Below are 16,525 nucleotides of genomic sequence, written 5' to 3' on the forward strand. Positions count from 1 at the left end.
TGTGTCTCATATGTAACTAACTATAAGTGTGCTGCTTGCTTGGGCTCATATGAAAATGAGATCTCAATGTGACTTTTCTGCATAAATAAATGATTATTCGTAATATTATATTTAACACATTCTTGTCATCATGAAATGTTTACATTGCGTAATTTTGAATTTACTCGGACACATTCTCTGCAGCAATAATCACTCACATTTTGAAAACTACTGTGCAACATGCTGAGACAAGGATTACATTCATAGAATTCAGCATAATAGTGAACCTACGATTACAGAATTATTCAACAGAAAAACAAATGTCTCTCTTGTATGCATTGGTAAAAAGCTGTTGATAGTGGTGCAGGATGTTGTAATAGTTGTATAGACTGAGCCAGGCTTTGAGCTATTCTGAGTCATGAGGACTGAGGCCAGTGTTGACGTTATGATGATAGAGGGATATTAGCTGCGCGTTATGAGGGAGGAGAGAAGAAGAGAGGCTGATTATTGGCCGGATGTTCAGCCTTATTGTGACTATGACAACACACATCATATCAGAGGTTCTCTTACTCCTCATCTCTCTCTGTGGCACACACACAAACACACACACACACACACACTATTTGCCTCTCTTCCTCTCCCTGTTCTGAGTGCAGCTCCCCCTCACATGGGCTCCCGAGTGGAGCTGCGGTCTAAGGCACTGCATCTTAGTGCAAGAGGCATCACTACAGTCCCTGGTTTGAATCCAGACTGTATCACATCCATCCGTGATTGGGAGTCCCATAGGGCGGCGCACAATGGCCCTGCGCTGGCCGGGGTAGGCTGTCATTGTAAAGAACAATTTGTTTTTAACTGACTTGCCTAGTTAAATAAAAGTCAAATAATAAAAAAATAAAAAAATATATATATATATGACTGTGGCTAAAGGTTCAATCCCAGCTCCTAGCTGTGTGATTGGTACATTCCCAGCTCCTAGCCGTGTGATTGGTACATTCCCAGCTCCTAGCCGTGTGATTGGTACATTCCCAGCTCCTAGCCATGTGATTGGTACATTCCCTGCTCCTAGCCGTGTGATTGGTACATTCCCAGCTCCTAGCCATGTGATTGGTACATTCCCAGCCCCTAGCCGTTTGATTGGTCCAGCTCCTAGCCGTGCTGAAGCCTCTCTGTCTCCACAGCCAGACCAGTCAGCCTGCAGGCAGCAGCTCTATACTTTCAGACAGCCAGTGTGTGTCGGGGAGAACATTGCTGCTGTGTTTCTGTGTGAGAGAGATTGCGTGTGTGTAATATTATATGTGCGTGTTTGCGTGTGTGAGTGTATGTGTGAGTTAGTGGTTAAAGCAGCCTCTTAGGATGAGAGGCAGAGAGAGACAGACGGTGTTGTGATTGAGAGTTGGCAACATCGCCTCACCCAGTCCTCATCCTGCCCTCCTCTCCTCTCTCTTTCCTCTGGCTCTGATCTACAACACCGCTGGGATGTCTTCTTCTCCAGGATCCATGGACGGCAGCCAGAGGAATAGCTGTAGGTACCCACCATGGATATACATCCAGTATATATGTGTATAATACAGGGCTCTAGTTCTATTTCTATGGTACCAATGCCAGCTTGTCTTGGTTTATTTATTTGTTTAGTTTTTTGTTTGTGTCGTGATGTCTACACGCTAAGGTTTCGGGGACTAGCAGATGTTGATCCATGCTTGATTATTAGATATTTTTGATATTTATGAGTATGTTTCTTCTCCTTCCTGGTATACTTTTTTTTATCTGGCTTTCTTTTCCAGTTTTCATGGTCACAGTTGTCACAAAAATGTATTTTTTGGGTGGCGGTAGATTAATCTCTAAACAGGTTGGATTTAGTTTAAAACATGTATGGAATTAATATCAACATTATTTGATGTCAAACGTTTGGAGTGAAGAGGATAAGATGCAAGCCTACAACCACAACTGAACACATACAGTAATAATCCGACAGATACGTGTATTATTAATGAATAACACAAAGTCTGGGTGTGAAATTATTGGTGCTGTAGCCTCCAGTCATTGATGGGCGATGTCACTCATTGTGACAGCTCAGTGTTGGCGCACACACACACACGCACACACACACACACAGGAGATGACAGAAGCAGAAATGCTCACAGGGATGTAAACAAATTTGTGCACAATATTTGAGAGAAATAAGCTTTTTGTGCGTATGGAACATTTCTTTGATCTTTAATTTCAGCTCATGAAACATGGGACCAACACTTTACATGTTGCGGTTATATTTTTGTTCAGAATATAATCAAACATATTCTCTGCAGCAGTAATCATTACAATTTTGAAAACTATTGTGCAACACGCTGGGACAATAATGACATTCATAGAATGAAATACAACATAAAATGCGAAGTATGTCCTGAGACTTTCATGTCCCATGGTCTATTAACAAATCCACTCATTTTGAGTGCAGAAGAAGAATGGATGGTTTCCGTGGGATGGTTTGACCGTGTTTAGGAAAGAGATGGGACAGAGTTAAGAAAGGACAGGACAACAGGATAGAACAGGACAGAGTTAGGACAGGACAGGACAGAGATAGGACAGGAGAAAGATAGGACAGGACTGAGTTAGGACAGAACAGAGATAGGACAGGAGAAAGATAGGACAGGACAGAGTTAGGACAGAAGAAAGATAGGACAGGACAGAGTTAGGACAGAAGAAAGATAGGACAGGACAGAGATAGGACAGGAGAAAGATAGGACAGGACGGAGTTAGGACAGAACAGAGATAGGACAGGAGAAGATAGGACAGGACAGAGTTAGGACAGAACAGAGATAGGACAGGACAGAGTTAGGACAGAACAGAGATAGGACAGGAGAAAGATAGGACAGGACAGAGTTAGGACAGAACATAGCACAAAACAGAACAGGAACAGTTAGTGCTGGTTGTCCATCGGCCTTGAGAACGCTGCAAGAAGGAGGAGGAGGAAGACATCCATCTTGCACAATCTGTTAATTGTCCATAAATGTGTTTAAAATATGAGTTATTTAAGCAATAAGGCCCGAGGAGGTGTGATATATGGCCAATATACCGCTGCTAAGGGCTGTTCTTATGCATGACGCAACGTGGAGTGCTAGAACACAGTCCTTAGCCGTGGTATGCTGGCCATATATCACAAACCCCCTGAGGTGCCTTATTGCTATTATAAACTGGTTACCAATGTAATTACAGCAGTAAAAATAAATGTTTTGTCATACCCATGGTATACATGGGGCGACAGGTAGCCTAGTGGTTAGAGCATTGGACCAGTACCCGAAAGGTTGCAAGATCAAATCCCTGAGCTGACAAGGTAAAAATCTGTGGTTCTGCCCCTGAACAAGGCAGTTAACTGCAATGTGGATTTGAAAATAAGAATTTGTTCTTAACTAACTTGCCTAGTTAAATAAAGATAAAAAATGTGGTCTGATGTATTCAGGGCTCAAACCACCCAGTTTATAATATGATTTATACAACAGGTGGGTCTAATCCTGAATGCTGATTGGTTAAAAGAGCATTCCAGCTGGTGTCTATTCCACAAGTTGCCACTGGATAAATCTATGATGTTAAAATGGCTATTTACTCTGTTCCATCTGACTGCGCAATCCATTGTCTCATCAGCCCAGGCAGGGAAGTTATAAACTTGATCTCCACTATAAAAAGCATCTAGACATTGTCTCACATTTCTTTTAGACAAAAATTTCCTTTCAACAGTGTAGATTTGTATAAACCTTGCTGTCTGTCTCTCTGGCATTTGCAACATTGTTTCAATATTCAAATTCGATCTCCAGCTGTCCCATAGTAATGAACGTGTTGGGAGTCGGGACGAGACAGACAGGCAGGCAGGCAGGCAGGCAGAATGAACATTAGTTTGTTTAATGGCAGTGAATGTTTAATGCTCTATCAGAGTGTTGTTAATTTGGCTCTGCCAGCTCTCTCTTTAGGATGTTGAGTGAACCTGACAGCAGTAGAGGGACTCAGTTTGCCCCCAGGTTCCCACTCCTACGCTCTCCTTGTCTGCACAAACCAAAGTAAAATGCAGATAGCCTAGACACTGTGTTCCAATGAGTATTGTAGTGGAAACTCCTCTGTGAATCAGTATAGCTTCTGTACGTACGCTGGATGCAAATGAAGCTATTCAACAAAGCAAACAAAGACAGAGTAGTGTTGTCATTCTGGCGCCCCCCTCATAGTCATTTATCGGTTCACTTTGTCATGAGCAGCTCACCATCAGTTCCCTTTGTAATGAGGCGCTCAATAAGTGAATTAAATTAATCCTGGGTGACAGACGAGCACAGATGAGGTTGCTGCTATCCCTAACCCTAACCCTAGCTTCATATCCACATGCTGGTTACCCTAACCCTAACCCTAGTCTCAACCACAACCCTAACCCTAGGTTCATGTCAACATCCCAGTTCAACCCTAAGCCTTGCCTCAACCACAACCCTAACCCGAACACTAGGTTCATGTCCACATCGAATCCCCGAGCTGACAAGGTAAACATCTGTCATTCTGCCCCTGAGCAAGGCAGTTAACCCACTGTTTCCCACAACCGTACCCTAGCTTCATGTCCACATCCTGGTTCTATATTAACCATATCCTCAACCACAACCGTACCTAGCTTCATGTCCACATCCTGGTTCAACATTAACCCTATCCTCAACCACAACCGTACCTAGCTTCATGTCCACATCCTGGTTCTATATTAACCATATCCTCAACCACAACCGTACCTAGCTTCATGTCCACATCCTGGTTCAACATTAACCCTATCCTCAACCACAACCGTACCTAGCTTCATGTCCACATCCTGGTTCTATATTAACCATATCCTCAACCACAACCGTACCTAGCTTCATGTCCACATCCTGGTTCAACATTAACCCTATACTCAACTACAACCGTACCTAGCTTCATGTCCACATCCTGGTTCAACATTAACCCTATCCTCAACTACATCCAAGATGGCGTAGTAGTAGGACATGTGTGTTTGTCCTTGTCTTATCCAGTGTAAATAGCCAGTCTTCTTCATATATCTTAATCTCATTTCTATCTACGAACTAAACACACTTTCCTGCAACCCGCCTCACCCAATGTGGTACAGATCTGCTATTTTTATTCCTTATAACTGGAACTTCCATCAGGAGCTAGCCAGCTAACTAGCTACTAGTCATTGTTAGCTACGGCTAGCAGTCTTCACCTTTTTCTCGGTCACCAGCCAGCCAGCCAGCCTTAGCTCGGACAACACCTGTCTGCTCAGCGCGATATCAACCCAGAGCATATCGGGCTGCTTCTCTCTACCAATCACCGGAATCCTGCTGCTCTGGATCATTGCACCGGATCATCGCAGCTAGCTAGCTGCAAACGAGTGGCTACTGTTAGCTAACGCCTCCGTCCCGAAGCAAGCACCAGATAGCCTTGAGCTAGCCTCAAGCTAGGCCTATATACCAGCTAATTCTAGGGCTATTCTAGGGCCTCCTTTGCCAATTGCCCTGGACCCTCTATTGTCCAGATGGAGCCTCGCCGATCCATCACAACTGGACTGCCGACGTGATGCCCGATGTGGTCTCAATAGGCCATTCTGTTACGATGTCGCCGAAGAACCATCTACAAAAAATGTAGAAAGCAAAGGCTAGCTTTTTCAAACAGAAATTTGCATCCTGTAGCACAAACTCCAAAAAGTTATGGGACACTGTAAAGTCCATGGAGAATAAGAACACCTCCTCCTGCTGCCCACTGCACTGAGGCTAGGAAACACTGTCACCACCAATAAATCTATGATAATTGAGATTTTCAATAAGCATTTTCTACGGCTGGCCATGCTTTCCACCTGGCTACCCCTACCCCGGTCAACAGCTCTGCAACCACCACAGCAACTTACCCAAGCCAACCCCATTTCTCCTTCACCCAAATCCAGATAGCTGATGTTCTGAAAGAGCTGCAAAATCTGGACCCCTACAAATCAGCTGGGCTAGACAATCTGGACCCTCTCTTTCTAAAATGATCCGCCGCAATTGTTGCAACCCCCCTAACACCTGTTCAACCTCTCTTTTGTATCGTCTGAGATCCCTAAAGATTGGAAAGCTGCTGCGATCATCCCCCTCTTCAAAGGGGGAGACACTCTAGACCCAAACTGTTACAGACCTATATCTATCCTACCCTGCCTTTCTAAAGTCTTCGAAAGTCAAGTTAACCTCTCTAGGGTAGGGGGCAGTATTTTCACATCCGGATAAAAAACGGACCCGATTTAATCTGGTTATTACTCCTGCCCAGAAACTAGAATATGCATATAATTGTTTGATTTGGATAGAAAACACCCTAAAGTTTCTAAAACTGTTTGAATGGTGTCTGTGAGTATAACAGAACTCATATGGCAGGCCAAAACCTGAGAAGATTCTGTACAGGAAGTGCCCTCTCTGACCATTTCTTGGCCTTCTGTAGCCTCTTTATCGAAAACAGAGGATCTCTGCTGTAACGTGACATTTTCTAAGGCTCCCATAGGCTCTCAGAAGGCGCCAGAACGGGGAATGATGACTCTGCAGTCCCTGGCTGAAAAACAGTAGCGCATTTGGATAGTGGTCGATCTGAGAACAATGACACGGGTGCGCACGTGCACGTGAAGAGTCCATTTTCTTCTTTCAGTGTTTGAACGAAAACAACGTCTCCCGGTCGGAATATTATCGCTATTTTACGAGAAAAATCGCATAAAAATTGATTTTAAACAGCGTTTGACATGCTTCGAAGTATGGAAATTTAACATTTTGAATTTTTTTGTCACGACATGCGTCCGCGCGTCACCGTTCGGATAGGGACTTGAACGCACGGACAAAACAGAGGATATTTGAACATAACTATGGATTATTTTGAACCAAAACAACATTTGTGGATGAAGTAGAAGTCCTGGGAGTGCATTCTGATGAAGAACAGCAAAGGTAATCCAATTTTTCTTATAGTAATTCTGAGTTTAGTGAACGCCAAACTTGGTGGGTGTCAAATTAGCTAGCCCGTGATGGCGAGCTATCTACTCAGAATATTGCAAAAAGTGCTTTTGCCGATAAGCTATTTTAAAATCTGACACCGCAATTGCATAAAGGAAATCTGTATCTATAATTCTTAAAATAATTGTTATGTTTTTTGTGAACGTTTATCGTGAGTAATTTAGTAAATTCACCGGAAGTTTTCGGTATGTTTGCTAGTTCTGAACGTCACATGCTAATGTAAAAAGCTGTTTTTTGATATAAATATGAACTTGATTGAACAAAACATGCATGTTTTGTATAACATAATGTCCTAGGAGTGTCATCTGATGAAGATCATCAAAGGTTAGTGCTGCATTTTGCTGTGGTTTTGGTTTTTACATTTACATTTAAGTCATTTAGCAGACGCTCTTATCCAGAGCGACTTACAAATTATTTTGTGTCATTATATGCTAGCTTGAAAAATGGGTGTGCGATTATTTCTGGCTGGGTACTCTCCTGACATAATCTAATGTGTTGCTTTCGTTGTAAAGCCTTTTTGAAATCGGACAATGTGGTTAGATTAACGAGAGTCTTGTCTTTAAAATGGTGTAAAATAGTCATATGTTTGAGAAATTGAAGTAATAGCATTTTTAAGATTTTTGAATATCGCGCCACTCGATTCCACTGGCTGTTGACTAGGTGGGACGATTTCGTCCCACATACCCGAGAGAGGTTAACAAACAGATCACTGACCATTTAGAATTCCACCGTACCTTCTCCGCTATGCAATCTGGTTTCCGAGCAGGTCATGGGTGCACCTCAGCAATGCTCAAGGTCCTAAACGATATCATAATTGCCATCGATAAAAGACAATACTGTGCAACCGTCTTCATCAACTTGGCCAGGGCTTTCGACTCTGTCAATCACAGCATTCTTATCGGTAGACTCAACAGCCTTGGTTTCTCAAATGACTGCCTCGCCTGGTTCACCAACTACTTCTCAGATAGAGGTCAGTGTGTCAAAACAGAGGTTCTGTTGTCCAGACCTCTGGCAGTCTCTGGGGGTGCCACAGCGTTCATTTCTCGGGCCGACTCTTTTCTCTGTATACATCAATGATGTCACTCTTGCTGCTGGTGATTCTCTGATCCACCTCTACGCAGACGACACGGTTCTGTATACTTCTGGCCCTTCTTTGGACACTGTGTTAATGTTGAGGACAGACGTTCCGCTAGCGGAACGCCTCGCCAAATATCCAATGGTAGAGCGTGGCGCGAAATACAAAAACCTTAAAAATGCTATAACTTCAATTTCTCAAACATATGACTATTTTACACCATTTGAAAGATAAGATCCACACCATTTGAAAGATCCGACCACATTGTCCGATTTCAAAAAGGCTTTACAGCGAAAGAAAAACATTAGATTATGTCAGGAGAGTACCCAGCCAAAAATAATCACACAGCCATTTTCAAAGCAAGCATATATGTCACAAAAAACAAAACCACAGCTAAATGCAGCACTAACCTTTGATGATTTTCATCAGATGACACTCCTAGGACATTATGTTATACAATGCATGCATGTTTTGTTCAATCAAGTTCATATTTATATCAAAAACCAGCTTTTCACATTAGCATGTGATGTTCAGAACTAGCATACCCACCGAAAACTTCAGGTGAATTTACTAAATTACTCATCATAAACTTTGACAAAATACATAACAATTATTTTAAGAATTATTGATACAGAACTCCTTTATGCAATCGCTATGTCAGATTTTAAAATAGCTTTTCGGCGAAAGCACATTTTGCAATATTCTGAGTACATAGCTCAGCCATCACAGGCTAGCTATTCAGACACCCGCCAACTTCGGGGCTCACTAAACTCAGAATTACTATTACAGAAATTGGATTACCTTTGCTGTTCTTCGTCAGAATGCACTCCCAGGACTTCTACTTCAACAACAAATGTTGTTTTGGTTCCAAATAATCCATGGTTATATCCAAATACCTCCGTTTTGTTCGTGCATTCAGGTCACTGCGAGCGCATTTCGTGGCAAAGAAATTCAAAATGTTCCATTACCGTACTTAGAAGCATGTCAAACGCTGTTTAAAATCAATTTTTATGCTATTTTTCTAGTAAAATAGCGATAATATTCCAACCGGACAACGTTGTATTCATTCAAAGAGGGAAAGAAAACAATGGCGAGGTCTCGTGAACGCGCATCTCCAGTCTCTCTGTCCCCAGGCAGACCACTGACAAACTCTGCTGCTGTCATCTGCCCAGAGACAGGAGACACGTAAATCCGCTTTCTGAAGGCTTTAGAGAGCCAATGGAAGCCTTAGAAAGTGTCACGTAACAGCACAGATGCTGTAATTTCGATAGAGATGCAACAGAAGGACTACAAATTGTCAGACAGGCCACTTCCTGCATGGAATCTTCTCAGGTTTTTGCCTGCCATATGAGTTCTGTTATACTCACAGACACCATTCAAACAGTTTTAGAAACTTTAGAGTGTTTTCTATCCACATCTACTAATTATATGCATATTCTAGTTTCTGGGAAAGAGTAGTAACCAGATTAAATCGGGTACGTTTTTTATCCGGCCGTGAAAATACTGCCCCCTATCCACAACAGGTTTTAACTAACCTCCAGACGCTCTTCAATGCCATACAACACTCCTTCCATGGCCTCTAACTGCTCTTAAATGCAAGGAAAACTAAATGCATGCTCTTCAACCGATCGCTGCCCGCACCCGCCCGCCCATCTAGCATCACTACTCTGGATGGTTCTGACTTAGAATATGTGGACAACTACAAATACCTCAGTGTCTGGTTAGATTGTAAACTCTCCTTCCAGACTCACATTAAGCATCTCCAATCCAAAATTAAATCTAGAATCAGCTTCCTATTTCGCAAAAAAGCATCCTTCATTCATGCTGCTAAACATACCCTCGTAAAATGGACTATCCTACTGATCCTTGACTTCGGCAATGTAATTTACAAAATAGCCTCCAACACTCTACTCAGCAAATTGGATGTAGTCCATCACAGTGCCATCCGTTTGGTCACCAAAGCCCCATATACTACCCACCACTGTGACCTGTATGCTCTCGTTTGCTGGCCCTCACTTCATGTTCGTCGCCAAACCCACTGGCTCCAGGTTGTCTTTAAGTCTTTGCTAGGTAAAGCCCCGCCTTATCTCAATTCACTGGTCACCATAGCAGCACCCGCCCATAGCACATGCTCCAGCAGGTATATTTCACTGGTCGTCCCCAAAGCCAACTCCTCCTTTGGCCGCCTTTCCTTCCAGTTCTCTGCTGACAATGACTGGAACAAATTGCAAAAATCACTGAAGCTGGAGTCTTATATCTCCCTCATTAACTTTAAGCACCAGATGTCAGAGCAGCTTACTGATCATTGCACCTGTACACAGCCCATCTGTAAATAGCCCACCCAACTATCTCATCCCCATATTGTTTTTAGTTTTTTTTTGCTCCTTTGCATCCCAGTATCTCTACTTGCACATTCATCTTCTGCACATCTATCACTCCAGTGTTAATGCTAAATTGTAATTATTTTGCCACTATGGCCTATTTATTGCCTTACCTCCCTAATCTTGCTACATTTGCACACACTGAATATAGACTTTTCTATTGTGTTATTGACTGTACGTTTGTTTATCCCATGCGTAACTGTGTTGTTTGTGTTGCACTGCTTTGATTTATCTTGGCCAGGTCGCAGTTGTAAATGAGAACTTGTTCTCCTTTATTGCTAACTCTCCGCTATTAACAGTGTGTCACGTCCTGACCAGTAAAAGGGGTTGTTTGTTGTTGTAGTTTGGTCAGGGCTTGGCAGGGGGTGTTTGTTTTGTGTATTTCGGGGGTTTTGGTGTATGTTCTATATTTTCTATTTCTATGTGTTTATCTGGTTTTTCTATTTCTATGTTGGGGTTTTGGAACGACCTCCAATTAGAGACAGCTGGTTGTCATTGCCTCTAATTGGAGGCCATATTTAAGTGGGTTAGTTTTCTCTTGTGTTTGTGGGTGGTTGTTTCCTGTTTAGTCTGTGCAGCTTACGGGACTGTTTTTGTCGTTTGTTTTGTGTAAGTGTTTTGTTTTGTTTTTCCTTCAAATAAAGAAGATGTTCAATATACCCGCTGCAGTTTGGTCCACTCCTTGCGACGAACATTACAGAACCACCCACCAAGAAAGGACCAAGCAGCGGAGGAAGGAGCAACAGAGGAGCTATTTGGAGTCGTGGACATGGGAGGAGATATTAGATGGTAAAGGACCATGGCACCAGGCTGGACCATGGCAACAAGCGTCCGAAGGAGGAGCTGGAGGCAGCTTAGGCAGACACACGGAGGTATGAGGCATTATATCCTCCATTTCAGGAGGAGAGGAGGCAGCCCCCCCCAAAAATGGGGGGGGGGGGGGCACACGGGTAGTTTGGCTGGGCCAGGGGTGAGCCCTAAGCCAACTCCCTGTGCTTATTATGGGGAGCCAGTCCAGGAATCACGCGAGGAGCTTGACGCGAGATTCCGGAGAGAGGTACTGGCGGAAAGGGCACGAAGGGGCACCTGTCTTTATTATGGGGAGCGACGGATCAAGCAAGCGCCATGTTATGCAGAGATACGCACGGTATCGCCAGTGTGCAGCTACAGTCCAGTGCGCTTGGTGAAAGCTCCTCACAGGTGTTATGCTAGAGCCAGTATCGAGCCAGGACCGGTGATGCAAGTTGCAAGCATCAGACCGCCGGTGAGGTTTCATGGCCCAGTGTATCCAGTTCCTGCTCCTCGCACTAGCCCTGTGGTGCGTGTTGCTGTTCTGGCGCCTCCAAAGCCAGCCCCACATATCAGGCCTTTAGTGCTCCTGCCCAGTCCAGTACGTCCTGTTCCTGCTCCTCGCACTAGCCCTGAGGTGCGTGTCCATAGTCTGGTGCCTCCAAAGCCAGCCCCACGCACCAGGCCTTTAGTGTGCCTGCCCAGTCCTGTACATCTTGTTCCTGCTCCTCACACTAGCCCTGAGATGCGTGTTAAGAGTCTTCCGCCTCCAAAGCCAGCCCCACGCATCAGGCCTACAGTGCGCAGTCCCCGTCCAGAGCTTCCGGCGACAGTGCCCCGTCCAGAGCTTCCCGCGACATCCCACAGTCCGGAACCGACAGAGACGTCCCACAGTCCGGAACCGACAGAGACGGCCCACAGTCCGGAACCGACAGAGACGGCCCACAGTCCGGAACCGTCAGAGACGGCCCACAGTCCGGAGCCTGCAGAGACGGCCCACAGTCCAAAGCCTGCAGAGACGGCCCACAGTCCAAAGCCTGCAGAGACGGCCCACAGTCCGGAGCCTGCAGAGACGGCCCACAGTCCGGAGCCTGCAGAGACGGCCCACAGTCCGGAGCCTGCAGAGACGGCCCACAGTCCGTAGCCTGCAAGAGACGGCCCACAGTCCGGAGCCTGCAGAGACGGCCCACAGTCCGGAGCCTGCAGAGACGCTCCTCAGCCCTGAGCCTGCAGAGACGCTCCTCAGCCCTGAGCCTGCAGAGACGCTCCTCAGCCCTGAGCCTGCAGAGACGCTCCTCAGCCCTGAGCCTGCAGAGACGCTCCTCAGCGCTGAGTCTCCAGAGACGCTCCTCAGCCCTGAGTCTCCAGAGACGCTCCTCAGCCCGAGGTCTCCAGAGACGCACCTCAGCCCGAGGTCTCCAGCGACGCACCTCAGCCCAAGGTCTCCAGCGACGCACCTCTGCCCGAGGTCTCCAGCAGTGGTCTACAGCCATGAGCCTTCAACGGGGGTGGGCAGGTTAGAAGGGGGACTGAGGCCGGAGCCTGAGCCACCTCCGTAGTTGGAGGATTAGGGAGGGGGGGGTGTAGCACGGGAGCCGTCAGTGATGGTGTTATATTTTGTGGGTTTTTTTGTGTTTCGGTGCATCCAGGGTCTGCACCTTTGGGGGGGGGGGGGGGGGGGGGGGTACTGTCACGTCCTGACCAGTAAAAGGGGTTGTTTGTTATTGTAGTTTGGTCAGGGCGTGGCAGGGGTGTTTGTTTTGTGTGTTTCGGGGTTTTTAGTGTATGTTCTATATTTTCTATTTCTATGTGTTTATCTGGTTTTCTATTTCTATATTGGGGTTTTGGAACGACCTCCAATTAGAGGGAGCTGGTTGTCGTTGCCTCTAATTGGAGGCCATATTTAAGTGGGTTAGTTTTCTCTTGTGTTTGTGGGTGGTTGTTTCCTGTTTAGACTGTGCACCTTACGGGACTGTTTTCGTCATTTGTTTTGTGTAAGTGTTTTGTTTTTCCTTCAAATAAAGAAGATGTTCAATATACCCGCTGCAGTTTGGTCTACTCCTTACGACGAACGTTACACAGTGTAAGTTATTTTCATGTTGGCCACTGCTTTGTTGGAAATCTGAACACTTCAGAGAAAGATGCCTGCAATCTAAAAATAACATTGCATAAATACACTTTATTTAACCTTTATTTAACCAGGAAGGGCTCATTGAGATTTGAAATATCTTTTTCAAGAGCATCCTGGCCAATATAGGCAGCACCAAGTCATTACACAATTACAGACAGACAACATGAAAAACTACAGGTAATCTAGTAAAAAACATATAATTCACTAGAGTATAACAAAATCATAAAACATCAAATTGAAAACATTGACAGGTTAGGGAATCAACCTCAAACTCCTTTATCAATGATTTAAAAACACCAATCAGGACAAGATCTTTCAGTTTGAAAGTGTTTTGTAAGACGTTCCAAGCTGATGGCGCAGAGTACATAAAAGCCCTTTTACCAAATTCAGTTCAGACATTTGGAACAGTTAGCAGGATAAAGTCCTGCGAACGAAGAGAGTACCCACCACATTTCTGAACAATACAAATGCCCAAATAAAATGGTAGTAAACCCAAAATGGCTTTGTAAATAAAAGTATACCAATGTCTGAGGCTATGATTGACTAGATAAGGCCAGCCAACCCTGGTATATAAAATGCAGTGGTGTGTAAGGGTTTTGCATTTTAAAATAAATCTCAATGCTCCATGGTAAAGGGTGTCAATTGATCTCAAACACTGAGCGGAAGCATTCATACGTAAAATATCCCCATAGTCTAATATAGGCATAAATGTAGCTGATACTAGCCTCCTGGCTTCAAAAGAAAACATGCCATATTCCTAAACTTCAATTTTTTTGTAAGTTGTTGAATATGCAATTTAAAAGAGAGGCCGTCATCAATTAACATTCCTAGATATTTATATGAGGTTACAACCTCAATCTCATTGCCCTGACAGGTAGTAATAGGTGAAAGGTTCAGAGGTCTATTTCTTGTTTTAGAAAACACCATTAGTTTAGTTTTGTCAGTATTGAGGATAAGCTTCAATTGACACAAGGTATGTTGAACAGTATAAAAAGCGGTTTGCAAGTTCTGGAAAGCTTGTGAGTGACGAGTCACAACAATAAATAACAGTATCATCAGCATTCATTTTCATTTTCATTTTTAGTCATTTAGCAGACGCTCTTATCCAGAGCGACTTACAGTAGTGAATGCATACATTTCATACATTTTTTTTCTGTGCTGGCCCCCCGTGTGCTGGCCCCCCGTGGGAATCAAACCCACAACCCTGGTGTTGCAAACACCATGCTCTACCAACTGAGCTACAGGGAAGGCTATAAAAGTGAAGTTGCGCATTTTTGCACATTTTTGTTATTTATTTAAATAGTGAATAAGAGGGGAACAAGTACAGAACCCTGGGGCAAACCATTACAGACAAACTATTTAACAGACACGAGCCCATCAAATTGAATGCATTGAGTTCTATCAGACAGATCATTAGCAAACTATGCAACTGCATGCTCTGAAAGACCTATGCTCAACAATCTCTGCCTCAGTATAGCATGATCAACTGTATCAAAAGAAAGTGAGACACAGTGATGTTTTTTTGTCAAGAGCTTCAGTGATATCATTTAAAACCTTCATGGCTGCTGTAATTGTGCTCTGCTTGTAAGTGTAAGTGGTTCAGCTATAAAATCAGCTGCCAGTTTTAGAAAGCAGGGCTCAAGATGATCAGGACCTGCAGGCTTTCTCTGATCTAAGGATTTCAGGGCTTTATGTACCTCCTGCACTGAGAATGGCAAAAAGCAAAACGTTTGATCAGCTCTCACTGGTTCATCCACACAGGGTTGTACAGAGACAGAGGATACTGAATCAAACAGCATACCAGATGATACAAAGCACTCATTGAAACAATTCAGCATTTCAGTTTTGTCATAAACAGCAAGTCCTTCAATACACATGACGGAAATTCATTAACATTACTGTTACCAGACATAAACTTAATAGCCTTCCAAAACTTTCTAGGGTCATTCAGGTTTTCAGTGGTAACAGACATAAAATATTCGGACTTGACCTTCCTGAGAAGAAAATAACACTTGTTTCGTAGTTGCCTAAAAAGAAGCCAATCGGCATCAGAACATGAGTTCCTTGCTTTAGCTCAGGCTAGATTACGTTTGCAGATTACACTGCTACAACTGTCAAGAATGTGTCACGTCCTGACCATAGTACAAAAAAAAAAAAACAATTATAATAATATGCATGAAATGAAATGTATGTATTCAATACTGTAAGTCGCTCTGGATAAGAGCGTCTGCCAAATGACTAAAATGTAAATGTAAATGTACATTTTCTATAGTAGAGTAGGTCAGGGCATGACAGGGGGTGTTTTGTGTTTTTCTATGTTTTCTATTTCTATGTTTTAGTTCTAGTTTTTCTATTTCTATGTTGGGGTTGTTTGGGTTGATCTCCAATTGGAGGCAGCTGGTCCTCGTTACCTCTGATTGGAGATCATATTTAAGTAGGGGTTTTTCTTCCTGGGTTTTTGTGGGTTATTATCTTTTGAGTAGTGTTTGTTTCTCTCTGCGTCACGGTTTGTGGTTTTTGTAAATTCAGTTATTTATGTTTTCCAAAGTTTCAAGGATTTAATAAAATGTGGAACTACAACCACGCTGCACTTTGGTCCGATCCTTTCGACAGCCGTGACAGAATAACCCACCATAAAAGGACCAAGCAGCGTGGAAAAGAATGGACCTGGGAGGAAGTTCTGGACGGCAAGGGATCCTGGACATGGGAGGAGATCCAGGCTGGATGGGATCGCCTTCCATGGGAACAGGTGGAGACAGCGAGTGCAGAGCGGCGACGAGAGGAGGCACGATACCAACGGCGAGGCAAGTGCGAGAGGCAGCCCCCAAATTCTTTTGGGAGGGGCACACGGGGAGATTGGCAGAGTCAGGTTGGAGACCTGTGCCAACTCCCCGTGCTTACTGTGGGGGGCGAGTGACCGAGCAAGCACCATGTTATGCTGAGATACGCACTGTGTCGCCAGTGCGCAACTACAGCCCGGTGCGCTCGGTGAAAACTCCTCACAGGTTCCGTACTAGAGTTGATATTCAGCCAGGAAGATGTATGCCTGCTCAGCGTTCCTGGTCTCCGGTGCGTCTTCTCGGCCCAGGTTATCCTGCGCCAGCTCTACGCACGGTAACCCCAGTTCGCCAACACAAACCTGTGCGACCTGTCACAA

General features: G+C 44.3%; 1 protein-coding gene across 1 annotated transcript in view; it reads left to right on the plus strand.

The window, feature by feature from the left end:
* The first annotated feature begins 1,158 nt into the window (after positions 1-1,158).
* Positions 1,159-16,525, plus strand: part of LOC106570184 (dysbindin) — a 28,968-nt gene continuing 13,601 nt past the window's right edge. The window contains exon 1 of the mRNA XM_014142230.2: positions 1,159-1,501. Coding sequence (XP_013997705.1) covers positions 1,456-1,501 — 46 coding nt within the window. The 5' untranslated portion in view covers positions 1,159-1,455. The remainder of the gene's footprint in view (positions 1,502-16,525) is intronic.

The sequence above is a fragment of the Salmo salar genome, chromosome 14 (genome assembly GCF_965601325.2).
Source record: "Salmo salar chromosome 14, fSalSal1, whole genome shotgun sequence".
Taxonomy (NCBI): Eukaryota; Metazoa; Chordata; class Actinopteri; order Salmoniformes; family Salmonidae; genus Salmo; species Salmo salar.